General features: G+C 35.9%; 1 protein-coding gene across 1 annotated transcript in view; it reads right to left on the bottom strand.

The window, feature by feature from the left end:
* SLC26A9 (solute carrier family 26 member 9) overlaps positions 1-6,709 on the bottom strand; it is a 39,792-nt gene extending 33,083 nt beyond the window's left edge. Inside the window, exons 1-4 of the mRNA XM_026715635.2 lie at positions 6,470-6,709; positions 2,887-3,026; positions 1,001-1,111; positions 434-609 (exon numbers count right to left, since the gene is read on the bottom strand). Coding sequence (XP_026571420.1) covers positions 434-609; positions 1,001-1,111; positions 2,887-3,026; positions 6,470-6,594 — 552 coding nt within the window. The 5' untranslated portion in view covers positions 6,595-6,709. The remainder of the gene's footprint in view (positions 1-433; positions 610-1,000; positions 1,112-2,886; positions 3,027-6,469) is intronic.
* Positions 6,710-14,854: the final 8,145 nt, after the last annotated feature.

The following is a 14,854-nucleotide window of genomic DNA, read 5'->3' as shown; positions in this document are numbered from 1 at the left end:
CATCTGCCTGTCTGCCTGTTTATGGCATATAGATTGATAGATTTCCCACTATGCAACAAATATTAAAATTATATTTCAGTCAAAATAGGGAAGAATTCAGATTTCAATGCTTTCTTGATTCTCATATAAAGAACTTAGAAAGCAGTAGCACATTGCATAGAGTATATTGAAGTATGTAATACAGGTATACAGATAAGGACAATAAAACTAATGATGGGGAATATATAGTCTTCCATTTGTCAATAAATTACAACTCCTTGTATTATTTATTGTTAGTCATGTTTTTGAGGGCTATTGGAAATCTTAATTTAGCATAAACATGAGATCCATATGCATCCCACTCTAGTTCTATCAGACATCCAGTCACTGGAATTGTAGATCATATGGACATTTCCTATAGTTTTGTATGCAAAAAACAAAACAAAAAACTTACTTGTATTATAGCTGTCAGACAAGCCAAGGTTGCAGATATTTCCAATCTGGCTGCTTCCATGGCTGTGTTGTTAACCATAATCTCATTGGCTGTGTGGTTAAAGTATTGAAATTCAGAGTCTGGAGCAAGCTCATGGCAGACATTTCCTACGATAATACTGATGACTGCAAATGTACCTGTTTGGAAACACATATGAAACTTATCTTACATTTTTGAGCTGAGTACCTTCCAAGTTTGTACAGAACAATCTTCTTCAACTTGGTGCCATCAGTGTATATTAGTTTTAAATCCTGTAATTAACAGTCAAATGTCCTTTGACATTTGGATTGCATATAAATTAGTAATAGTAGTTAATTGGTAATTGATTACACTCTAAAGGAAGTTCTTTGATTCAGCTCTGGCTTTAATCATAATCAAGAAACCAATAATTTACAATTATTTCATGAAAGCATTTGTGATAGCAAATTGAGAAAAAAAAATATCCAGAGAATATGATTTCATGCACTAGGATTACAAACATGTAATATGTGCATTCAATAAATATTAAAGTAGAAAATGAAACCTTACCTGGAACCATCTGATGAATACCTCCTAGCAAAAAATAGGTAATCAAAGGAAAGAAAGAAGAATAGAGCCCATTCACTGGAGGTAGGTTGGCCAGTAGGGCAAAAGCCATGCCTGAAAATAAACATGAAGAACATATCAAATTTTCCTTCCTACAATTACACTCAAGATCACATCATGCAAAAGGATGACATTCTTATATCTGTTTTCCAGGGTTCATCTTGTGATGAATGTTTTATGGAAGGTGCTATAGATATGTTCAGAAATGAATTATAACATAGGAACCTATGTGACAGTATTAGTCTTTTGGGATAATTTGTCTGCTTGGTGTTTGTCTGCTTGGTTTTTGCTAAACCAAAGATGGGTGAAGCTAATCTTTGGAGTGGTACCCCTTGGTTTTCCTGTCCTTTTTCAATTTTCCTCCTTTTTCCTTTTGTATTCTTTCCAAGCAGGTTGCTGGGAGAAGTGGAGAGGATTTTTGAAATTAAGTTAACAGTTTCAATGAAAATTGTTGTATGGACTGCTTGTGACTGATTGTAAGCCTTTATGTTGTCCAACCTTAATTATTGGTAACACAAAGTAACAGAACAGTGATTAGATGTTGGGGAGGAGTTCTACAAAAAGCAGTTTAAGGGTGAAAAAAAAGAAGTTAATATATTTGATATTACAATTACTAAGGATTCTTAGGAAACAACAACTAGCTGAGAGTCTACTGACTACCTTCTATCGGAGTTCAATTGAGGGTATATTATCCTACTGTCTCTGTGTATGGGTTTCGAGCTGCACAGTGGCAGAGAAAAAGGCAATTCAGAGGGTGATTAAGATGGCCCAAAACATCATTGGCTGCTCACTCCCCTCTTTGGAAGAACTGTATGTAAGAGGAAGATATTTAATATATTCAATATATTTAATATATTGAATGACTCCTCTCATCCGGGACATCAGCTCTTTGAACTATTACCATCGAGAAGGAGATTCAGGGTATTAAGAACAAGGACGACTAGATTTAAGAACAGTTTTTATCCAAGTGCAGTTTTGAGTTTGAATGCAGGGTCATAAGATTTTTGTGGAATTTAATGGCTGAGAGTAATGGGGTATTTACATTTTTAAAATTGTATAGAGATTATTGTATGGTTTGTTGTGTTTAGTTTTATTTTTCTTTCAATGGTGTTGTCCAGTTTTACTTGTGGAAGAGCACCTCATTTCATTGCACCTGCTTGCGAGTGTAATGACAAATAAATTCTTACCTTATCTTATCTTATCAAAACAATTCATATAGGTGCATCCATTTACCTATATGAATCTGTGTAAAGGGGTAAAACCCTGAAATGGAAAGGTTTTATATTCCCTATAATATGCCCATGCTAATGTTAATGATTTATTCTTTTCTGAAGGTAATAGAAAGTGGTTTTATTCGGATGTCAATGTATTGCATTAAATAATTGTTTGTTTAACCCATGTTTGAATAATTCACAATTTTCCTGCTTAGTGAGCTATAGTAATCTAAAAACAATATTTTACAAAGAACATTTGGGTTTGCAAAAGCAAACAATCTCTTTTATGGTCAAATATAATATTCGAACCATATTTTTGTGAGAACCAGAACATTTTCTGCTATTTCATACTTCCCAAATAGGAAATTGGAAAGTTATACCCAAATATTTTTTAAAAGCTTGGGTAGACTTTTTTCTTCTTCCAAAAAACGAAAACTGCAAATTTTGTTAGTTCATTGAATGCATTGGCAAACTGAACCTAAGCATGACTGCAAATAGGATTTATATGGAATATAGGAGCAAGAAACATATAGGGATTTTTTTTTTGCAAATGTGTCTAACAATTAAACTACCCAGTAATGTTTGAATAATATGGGAAAGGCAAGTTTCTTTCACCTTGAGGTACTTGAATGGTTCCAGCACTTACTCCACCAAGGACATCAGGCACAATGTAATCTCTGATTTTGTATTTTGGAAGCCATACAAGTATGGGAAATAGACTGTAAAGGATGAGCTTGAGTCTGGATGGTGAACATCTGAGGAGAAAAAACATTAATAGGAAATATTTACTATGAGGTTTATTCTGTAACTTGGGAAGGCAGATTGATTATTCATTATCTGAACATGCAACTAGAGCAAAGAGCTACCATTTCAGGTTTGTTTTCACCACCCACACAGCACTGTAACAAATCATAGAAAGCACAATGAATAAAAAAGTATCTCTCCTGTTATTCATAATTATCCTTGCATTGTACGTAATGCCCTGAATCCAGGCTTCATCAAATTCCAGAGAACATAATATCTGGCCTAAGTTTTGAATTGTTTTCAAGTTTTTGCATACCAAAATGTCAAACTAAATCAAAATTTAGCAAAACAGTTATATCTAGGATGTGACTGGGAAATTAAACACCAATTATTCTAATTAGCTCCTATATTTTCAATGCAAGGAAACATAGTACAAGATGTTCAGAAAATTAGCTAAGAGAACAAAACAGTCCTAAGTGACCTACTTCAGTAATGGAACAGAAGAAATCAATGGGATATAACAGCACTTAACAGCCTAGTTAAGTCAATGTTTACTACTAAGGAAATTTGTTAGTACAGCCTTCTTTCCAGGATGTGTTGGGCTGAGTCAGAATAGTTATAAGTAGAGGTCTCCCAAGAAACCTCTCTTGGTTACAGAGGTTTCTAGAAACCTTATTTCAGATCAGCTTGTAACTGAAAACGCACAAATTTGAACCTAGCAACATGGTCCAATGCATACAATGCATTCAGAAAGTATTAAGACCCCCCTTCACTTTTGTCACTTTTTCACTGATTCTACAGTTGTTAAAAAAACTATAGTGCATACTTATGCCAATGTGATATGAAAAAACTGAAATATCACATTGGCATAAGTATGCACTGTAGTTAGTGTTAGCATGCATAGAATTATAGCTTATTCCAGTAACAGCTTACTGCTCTGTTACACTGATTGCACAGAGATAAGATAATTACAAAATCCTCTACTGTATAGCATTTAAATTTAAGGTGTAAAGAAACAGGGATATTGCAACAACAACATTAATGACAGCAGTTATAATTCTTAATTCAGTGTAAGTGCTGCATTACTATAATGGTTATGGTTTAAATTAGAATAAGGCAGTAGTTGTGGAAGAAGTCTACTATCTTCCAGGACTAAACTCCACCCCAAAAAATAGTAATCTCAATCCAGCTACCTTAATATATCAATAAGGAATTCAAGGTGATTGTTTTATCCTTCTCTTTAATCTTATCTGTATGCAGCACAGGCTTCTTATTGACTCAGCAACCCAACAAGGCACATCAGCAAAGCTGATCAGAGTATTACAACTCACAGATAAAATACACACAATATAAGCCTGTTTGCACCAATGTGATCCTATAGTTAGAAAACTAAGAGCAGTAAGTGAGACAGTTTCTGTACTAAACAAATGCCAAACTTGTACAGAAACCATTAGACACAAAGTCACTCCAGCAAAGAATAAATATCAGCAGAAAACAAGAAAAAGAAAATTAAAAAGAAAGCTGAACAAAAAACAGCTGATTCTGAAAGCATAAGGAGTTAATCACAGCTAAAAAACCTGAACTAAGTTTCCCGGTTGAACATGAAAGCTGTCAGGCTTTTAATTTTCAGTAACATTGGTAATAAGTGGAAATAATTAAACTACTGCTGCTTTTGGTTAAGCATTAATACATCCAACATAACAGGTGTGTTATTTGCTACTGAAATGGGTTCTTTTCGACTAAGAATCTAAAGTAGCTCTGATCATGTATCTATGAGATCATTCAGAGAGCAATTATTTATTTGGCATAATTCCATCGCTGTCCACTTAAGAGACCATTCAGTCACATTGGGTGCCACCCAAATCTAAAGTCAACATGAGAATTGCTGTGTAGTTTAAAGTAATGCATCCAGTTTACTTAAGTAAAGCTAGTTCGGTTATGCCTTCATCTAGCAAAAGCATACATCAAATGACATGCATACAGGTCACAACAGTAGAAACATACTATTCAAATAATTCCGTAATAAAAATGTTCTTGCTACAAGTCCGGTTGTTATTTTCATATTTCTTGCACTTGAATTATGCTATTATTGATATTCTGCATTAAATCGGGTATGTTCTTTCTTCTCTTCAAAACAAAGTTGAAAACTCAGAGGATAATTAGACATGCATATGACACCCCCAATATAAAATGTTTATTAAGTATGAAGGACAAATATAAACTTTTATTTGTCTATGCTTGGTTATAAAATAGGGATCAAGTCAAGTTTCTATTGCCAGGAATTAGGGTTGACCCCCCCCCCTTCTTATATGAAAGGCTGGATGAAGATGGATGGTGGGACAGATGTCACAAAGCAGAAGGCTGCGTGGCTAATTTTGGTGATGGACTGATCAAAACTCACCTTTTGCTCTGACCTCTGTTTTTCCCTGGACTCCTCCTTTCCTTATAGTCTCTCAGACTCTAGGCTTCAGGGCAAAGACAGGAAGTTGTTTATTTTGTTATATGTACCACACCTCTTTTCTTCAGGTGAACTAGAAATTATACCACACTAAGAAACTGTAATGCAGCTTGGAAATTCTCTTATTCTCAAATGTTTTGACCAACATTTTTTTTGAAAAAAGCTAAATGTAAAAATGTCCATGCCCTGAACCACAAAGCATTTTTGATAAATTAAAAAAAAAAACTTGCTTTGAAACAATAAAGGGCAAAAAATTTTTTTTGTAAAAAGGAAGTTTTTTTTAAAAGGCTCCATAGTTTGCACAAATGTCTTTTTGTTCTTCACTATTGCTTACTTTTTAAAAGTATTCCTGTAATGTGTTGGGTGTGCCTGTACATGTCTGTGTATGCACAGATACATATATACATAAATATAAAAATCTTTGTAGGAGCTACTAAATGATATTTTTGTTCTTTCCTTTCTTAATGAAAAGCATCATATTTGCTCAATAACAAATAAAGGCAAATGGAAGGTATGTTGGCACTGAATTAGTACAGCCAGTTCCCTTATCTACATCCTTTATGACGTTCTGTTGATGAAAGTTGGAAAGTAATTTTGTATTTTCCTCTTTGCATAGTTTGCCTATTCTAATCTTACTTGGCCTTGGCAATGGAAACATACTCTACCTGTGCTTCACCAAAACACTTTTTATCAAAAAAGAAGAAACCTGGAACTATTTCCCACATCTTTCCAATGTCTCTAAGATTTGGTAATTGATGCCAGGTCTGAATTATTCCTTTGACTGCTAGTTCTGAATGAATTGACTCAGAAAAAAAATATGGGATTAAATTTACTGGAAAAGACTCCTGGGATGAAAGTTGGTCTCTTTGCTTTTGGATTGTACAAACCAAAATTAGATGTTCCATTTGACAATATCTGTACATTTACCATCAAGGGCTAACGTATCCAAAAATCTGGACAGCATATGTGTTTTACAATCTATAATATCCCACCTACCTGAAAAGACTCTTTATTTTCTCTCCAAGGGGATAACTTCTACTTTTCCTGTCAAACTCTTCATCAAAGTAGTTGCTAGAATAAGCTGGACGGTTGATAATGTAACGTGGCCGAGTTTCAATCATTTTGCTTCATGAAATCTTTCACCTCAAAGTGAAACGGAAGTCAACTGGAGAAGGAAGTGAGCATCACCAAAAGAAGGTCTGTTAGTCAAATGAGTAGCTTTCTTCTCTTACCCTTATCCCCATTAACTTGTGTTTTAGAATTTTATTTTCCAAGCCCCACCCCTTGTCCTTGCCCTTTCTCCAGAAGCCAGGGATTGGGCTCCTCTTGAGACATCACTGCCTTAAGGAAGGCCTCCTGGAATTTGAATGGTGTGGGAGGAAGATCAGGTTCAAAAAACACACATGTGGCCAAGTGCTGAGTGTCACAGTGATGATACTGTTGTGATGACACTCCTGTTCTGTTGTTAGTTGTGGGCCAGTCCTTCAGTTTTTCTCTATCATGGTTTTATCACAAAGAAAATGGGATTAGTGTCCACTGTATCTCATGTTTCACACATGAGCTAGAAACTTCCAAAGATTCTATAGCAGAGCCTTGAGGATTATGGTTGTATTCAGAACAACCATTCCAAAAACTTCAGTGTGTGAGCTTCCATTCAGCAAATATGCTTTGGAATGAAGGACAACACAGAAATGCAACAATTTGACCTATTTAAATGATAATAATGCCAATCAATCCAGCTCAACCAGTCCTGTGTCAGTATCAAGGTGTTACCAGTGGCACATAATAAATAAACTCCTTGAGGTATAGGCCTTAATATAAACAAAAGGATCAAAGGAGGGGGAAAGAGCAGTTTTGCATAATGATAAGCTGGAGGAGAAAATGTTCCAAAATAGAACAAGGATACAGGTTATTATTTTAGTATTATGCTTAGGTATTTAGGTGTCTTGTAAGTGGGCAAACAATCAGGAAAAGAATTATGAAGTAACTGGGGAAACAATTCATATAGTTAAATTCAGAAGGCACTTTTTGCATTACATGTAGACCTCAATTTAGGCATCATTTGATGCTCTAATGGTCTTATCTAGAGGGTACTTACAACCTGCACAGGAAGTTCAAATGGTCCCCCTCCCATTGGTCACATGACTTGACTTTGGGTGCTTGGCCACATTTATTAGACATTGGGTTGGCAATGGAATCAGTTCAGTCCACGTTAGGTGTACTACACAATTTTTTTTGTCCTTCCCATCCAATTAGGAAAAGCAATGGGCAGTGTCTGTTTGCCTTTTCCTTTTAGAGATTGTTTCATCTTTCATGAATGAAGACAAATATACATGCAAGATTCAGTCTGAGTTAATCACTGGAATCAGAGGTTTAGTCTTCCAAGCTTCCAAGACTGTTTCATCTTTACCAGTTCCTAGGTTTTACTCCATGCTTTATCTAATCTGAGTGGAAACCAAATGGATGCCCATAAAGGGAAGCTATATGGATTGAAAGGAGCAATAAACTTTTAAACAGGCTGGGAAAACACAGCACAAGGAAAGTGGATTGTTGGATCAACCACAAGATAATTAAAAATGGCATCTGCTGACCAGTGGATAACATAGGAACCTGGCATCCCAGTTGAAATGGTTGCATAGAGTAATGACCAGAAGTTGGGTGGGAAGGATATTCTTATTTCTGTAGCCAATCAGAGCTGTCACTAGAGGAGAAGGCGGTGTGCAGGCAATTCACTTGAAAAGGTCTAACATTGCTTAGATGGAAGATGGCAATTTTGAAACAGAAAACAAACTTCAAGTTTGCAAAAGGATGGAAGAAGATGGAGAATGACATCAAATCATACATTCTTGCAGTCAAGCAGTGGTAGGTGCCCTTTAATGGCAATGGAGCAAGCAAAAAGTTGGATAAACTCTTATTTTAAAGAGGATTATTTCTTTATTGCTAAGATACCAAGGTTAAATTCCTTAGTTGTGATAATTCAATACAAGTAGACTTGCTTAACAAATTCCCTGTTAAGCAACCATTCCCCAATACATAACAAAATAAAAAAAAATCATTGAAATACAATTGCCCATAAAATGTCAAGCTTCTGAAAAATATGTGTGTGTGTGTGTGTGTGTAAATAAAAATATTAACTAATGTCAATTTGATATATAATTTTCAAATATCAGATCTTGATACAATTTCTTTTGGGGTTATTTGTTTTGCAAAACTGGACATTTGGATTTGATTCTGTCCAGCCACTAACTGGAATAAATAAGCTGAACATGGGTGATTGTTGAAACTGAGATTGCCTTCATGGGTTTTGGAATGGGGAACTGAGTCTGCTTTCTGTTTTGTCAAACTGAAATCCTAAACACATTTAAACCCTTAATGAAAAGTAGACTCCATAAGACACAGAGGACCCTACTTCTCTGAAGAAGCATTATTCATGACTCTCTTCAGCTGTGAACACTTATTTGTCTTTGTATGAAAAACTTTGGGAGCGTTCAAATGAAAGAATTCACCTTGTGACCCCTTTCAAAATTATTATTTTTTACTAGCTGCCAAGTATATTGAAGTTTCCAATATCTATTAGGAGTTCATAATAAATGGCCTCCTGCATCCCACCCTGAGACTGCCTAAGGGAAGGAGAGGGTAAGAAAGGGGCAGCAAAGATTGCCAGGGGAAAGGCAAGTTTCTGCTAGAAGTTTCTGAAATGGCCCACTAATCATTGCTGTCACTAAAGGAATTTAGCCCTTTGTCACTCATTTTAGAATTTACACTGCTTTCTCATGAGATGGTAGCAAAGAGATGCCCATGGATCGGGTCCATCTCTCAGAGAATGATGCAACCATTTTGATTCACAAAAATATCTGGAAGAAATTTGCATTTGTAGTGGGATATAATGGACTGCAGAAGAGCATGCTGCTATATCAAAGGTAAGCATATGCAGGAATAATCCTATGTTTGAAAGACAATTCAGGCTGCTAATGTTGAACTATAAACCAGGATTTCTTTGAGTTTACCATTTGCCAGACCTGCTTCAGTTCCTAGACATCGATCATGATTTGGTAAAATTCTTGTTGGGAGGATTATTTTCCTTGTATAATTTAAAAAAACAAACCCACACTACTTTGAAGTGGGTCTTTCTTTCCTGTTCTTTATCTGATCAGATTATCAAGGTTCAGCCACAGCAATACATTCAGATCACTTTTTCATTTCTCCCCTCTGCCCCCCAGCCAAGTCTACAGAATTTGTCTAGAGGAACTAGACTGATAGGCTGAAGCCTGATATATTGAAACTGCTTCCAGCATGAAACTAGCCAAATTCTTCTTCAGATATGGAGAAAGGTGGAAGAACAAGCTGAAAGAAAGGATAACATTCTTTTCACCATTTCTTGGTGTCACTCATCCCCAGGACACAACTCTTTGCCTTATGTAGATGACCCATCAGTTGTTTTCCATCCTACATTTTCTAGGTCTGTGCTATCAAATCCCAGGAAAAGATGTATTCACTGTAAGTAGTTGCACATGGGCACTAAATTTGAACCCATTGCTTCCAGCACCTTTTGGGAACTGAATTCAAGCAGTGCACAACTCTAGTACTTTTGTTATTTGTCTTTTTACTATTACAGTTGCAGCATTCCCAAAGTTTCCAGTAATGCAAAAGGAATTAATCAAATTCCACCCCGCCTTGATTATCCTCTTGCTTGGTTCCTTGTGTTGTTCAGTCAGAACTTGAAACACTCTCTTTCCATAAACTTGCCAGCTATCTGAAAGGCTGCAGTTGGGATAGGGACACTGGTAATCACAAAATGAAGACAAATCTTGCGATCACTGCATCCAATTTTCTTAGTATTTCTAATATTTCCAAATATTAATTCCCAATCATTCCTTTCCTGCTTGATTTGCTTTGTGTGAAACAATCTGGAGAACAGTAGAGTTCTGAATAAAGGTTGGTATCAACATTTTACAGAAATTCTAGAATCAGAATATAGTCTGATGATCAGCATGAACAAATAAAAATGTGTCCTCAATTTTCTCTGGAGCTTGCCTTGTTTTCTATTTCAGGTTCAGTGTCCTCTATTGCATGGTTCCTAATCTATAAAGTTTCAACTTGTATTTAACCCAGGGAAAGGCCATTGATAAGACCAACTCAAAACCTGACTCTTGGTGATGTTGACATCATTGACCTGTTTGTTTTAGGGGGAGCTTTAATCATGAGACTTTGTTATCATTCTGCTGCTTGCCTTTCCTCCATTATTTCTGCTTTGTTCTTTGTTGTCAAGAGCATCTGGTATCACTTGATTGGAAGAAAAGTCTTTAAATGTTCTACATTTGAACTTGTGTAACATAATAGAATGCTCTATTAGGAGAGATAAAATAAATATAGACTTTTTAAAGAGTTATATTGTGCTCATGAAAACAAGGTTCAGTCAAACTCAAAAGCTTGACCTAAAGATAAAAATGCTTAGGGATATATTTTAGTGACACTTCTGGAAAGTAAGAAACTGAAGTATTTTGGGAGTGATGGAATTTCTGGAATACATTTTGAGCTATGAGAGATCTCTCTTGCTCAAAAATTATATGGGCTCTCCAAATAAATTGTTTTCTATAATCTTCCAATTTTCCCCACCTCTTCTATCATTCTTTTTTCTGGGAGAAACAGTTTATGGTTGGTGATACTACGGTATCAGGCTTCTGTTCAAAAGTGTCCTAGGAATTTACAGCTAAAACCAAGCACACTTATATGAGAAGAAATTGCATTCATTTCAGTAGCAATAGTTTATGTATAAATGGATGAACAGGCTACTGAAGAACCTAAGGAGTGTTCTTTTAGCAAATAAAGATTTAAGTATTAAAATATTACAAAATAAGAATGCTGTTTGAAAGGAATGTGAAGTTTTCTACTACATTTTGTTCCTGCTGAATCTGGTCATATTAAATGAAAACTAGATGCTATAGCGAATAAATAGCAGTCATCCTCTTTCATTTTGAAAAATAAAATTTAGATCTCATAAAGTAGAAGCTGGCAAGCTGGTTTGCTCCAGATATTCTAGACAGTCCAATAGGTTGTGACTAATGGTGCAGATCAGAGGTGGTATTCAGCAGGTTCTGACCAGTTCTGGAGAACCAGTAGCGGAAATTTTGAGTAGTTTGTAGAACCTGCAAATACCACCTCTGACTGGAGATTTTACAGTATCTTTCCCCTGCCATGCCCACCAAGCCACGCCTACAGAACCGGTAGTAAAAAAAAATTGAATCCCACCACTGGTGCAGATTGTGGGATTGGTTCAAAACATCTGGAATGCTTCAGGTTATATATTGTTGTAATGTACATGTACTTGTTTATGCTATTATGTCTCTATTACAATCTTAAAGGGTTCTCTTCATGAGGGATTCAATTTTTTTTTACTACCGTTTCTGTGGGTGTGTCTTGGTGGGCGTGGCAGGGGAAGGATACTGTAAAATCTCTAGTCAGAGTGGTATTTTCCAGTTCTCTGAATTACTCAAAATTTCCGCTACCGGTTCTCCAGAACTAGTCAGAACCTGCTGAATATCATCTTTGGTTCTCTTGGTAGTTAAGTACACTACAAAAATATCTCCAGCAGAATATTGGTGGTTATAGGCAAAGTTTGTTAGCATGAATGTAGTAGTTGTAAGTACATATGTATGTAAATATGTAAGTAGTTACTAAGAATGATTAGTAACTACTTTCCTGAAATTTAATATTTAGAATGTTCAGATCATGTTCAGCCCAGTTTTCAGATGAATTGTGTATGGGAATGGGATTATGAAAATTGTATGTCCTAGCTGCATGGATTATTAAAGTTTCCATCACACATTTGCATTTGATTGTTGTTTTGATTTCCTGGCTGTATTCCCATTGGGCTAATTATTGGGTAGTTGACCTATATACCTCATAAGAGTCATTTGTATGGACGTGGTTTGCTTCCTATTTTATTCTGCTCTCCATCACTATAATCATCAGAATTATCCTAGAGGAAGACATATTTTCACAAGAACAGGGTGTTTTTATTTTGTTTCCCTTGTTGCTATTAGAACAAGACTACATGGAAAATGCTCATAGACATTGAACCTGATTCTAGTGAACTGACTGGTTGAATCTTCATGCATCTTAGGATGCAGATCCTGAAGTCGCTAGTTGCTATCTGTAACTGATTTCCTAAAATATAGTATATCTTGTATAACACAAGTTTAGTTTTAGGTATCAAAACTGAGCCACTTGATTCTCTGGAAAAAAGAGGAATAATCTGCCATGTGCTTATTATCTTAGAGATCCTTGCCCACCCCTGTTATTCATGAGAAGGTGGAAGACAAAATTGTAAGAGCACATAACAATTATCAATTTCAACTATCTTGAAGGACATTTGGCCATGGAAAATCTTCATTTTATATTGGAGATTGCTAAAATGCATACAGGTGGTCCTCAACTCAGATTAGTTTGTTATTCAAAGTTATAATGGCTTTGAAAAAATGCACTCCTTACAACTGATGCATCCCCATTATTATGTGATCAAAGTTCAGATGGTTAGCAATTGACTCATATTTATGATGGCTGTAGTGGGCCGAGGTCATGTGGTCCCCTTTTGCCATCTTCTGACAAGCAAAGTCAATGGGGAAGCCAGATCCACTTAACAACCATGTTACTCACTTAATACTGCAATGACTCCCTTAACTGTGGCAAGAAAAGTTGTAAATGGGGCAAAACTCACTTAACAACTGTCTTCCTTAGCAACATACATTTTGGGCTCAATTGTGGCTGTAAGCCAAGGATTACCTGTATTATCTTAATGAAAATGAAATGGGAGCTTCTATTACCCTTTATTTAAAAGGGGAAATAAAGTTTGTGTTTTATTATAAATAAACCCCTTCTTAAGTAAATAGGATGGGGGTGTTCTGACCCAAACCTGGCTCCAAGAGAGCAAACACAAGACAAAGGCAGCAGCACAACCTTTTAATGTTTCATCTAAGAATTCTGTTTCTTCACATATAAAAGGCTGCCTCCAACTAATTAGCACCGACAAGAACGAGCTTTGCCAAGTTTTTGCAAGGCTGTCAAAAAAACAACAGATAAGAAATAGTTTACAATACAAGAGTCTTCAAATACCAACTGTATTGTCCAGGAGGCTGAGTTTCAAAACGTCTTTGCTTCCTACAAAGAACGTTCACTGCACAGTTGCCTTTTATCTTCTTGAAGGAGGGGACATTATTTTGCAGCCTTACTCTTGAGTCACCTGTGCTGTTGTAGCTGCTCTTTCCTATGAGCAATCCTGCGTGCACGCGCACCTGGCATAGGCTCCTCAGGAACCTCCTCATTGCTGCTGCCAGTCCCCACAATCTCTGAAGGCAGCAGTCCACTCCCTAATGGTCCTGGCCCCTCATCTGAGTCCTTGGTCTCCTCAGCTGTCCACACCTGCTGCCGGTTTAACCACAACAGGGGAAAATGGAGGATTACCCAGATTTGAATGCATCATCTAGGACACAGCTTAGTCATATTACAGCACATTCTAATGCACTGTATTATTACAATGGTCTGTATGTTGCAATATTACGGCAGAATTCATGTCACAGGAAGTCAGGTACCTTTCATTCAGACCAAATATTGCTCTGGAATAACCAAATTAAGCACATGATGATGGTCTTCACTAAACATGTCTTCAGTTGTCTTTTTATCCTTGATCTCATCCACATAAATATTTCTACTACTAAAGCAGGTAAACACTATGATTCGGGTTGAAATCAGCAATAAAAATTAGTTGATATAGTTTCAAGCTTAATTGTTACTTTATTTTACTGAGTGTAATATATTGTACTAAGCAAGTGAAAATAATTTAGCTTCCTTTTCCCTTTTGCAGATGTTAGTAATGGTCTAAAAAAAACAAAAACAAAGGGGAAAGTAGGAAAGAAATATAAATTAAAAAATGCAGAGTTGCATTGCAATTATATAGAATTTTGTTATATTTGGTCATTATATTATATTACTACATTTATTCTGCACACATAAAACTTTGTGAGAATAAATTAGCTAATATTGATTCAGACGAATGTAAGACTGATAACTTTGAAGTGAAAATCAAGACTATAGGATAAGTTGAATTGTTTTAATAACTCTAAGAATGCAAACCTGTATTCATAAAGTGACATGAAATGAATCATGAACAGTTTGAAAGGAAAATCTCTGGAGGCAGAAAAATAATTTGCATTCTAGATTCTGGGCCTCAGGGGCAACAACTGCAATCATATATAGAATAAATTGCCCAATAAACATGTATAGAACTGTTTTATTTTTTCCTCAAATTTTTCTCTGTCCCCATCTTACCATTGCTAATGTTGTTGAGTCCTTTGAGATGTGACTAATCTTCCTGGTTGATGTGAA

The sequence above is a fragment of the Pseudonaja textilis genome, chromosome 3 (assembly GCF_049901715.1).
Source record: "Pseudonaja textilis isolate UNSWEBS1 chromosome 3, rPseTex1.2, whole genome shotgun sequence".
NCBI classification, from domain to species: Eukaryota; Metazoa; Chordata; class Lepidosauria; order Squamata; family Elapidae; genus Pseudonaja; species Pseudonaja textilis.
This window is presented reverse-complemented; position numbering and strand designations above follow the sequence as displayed.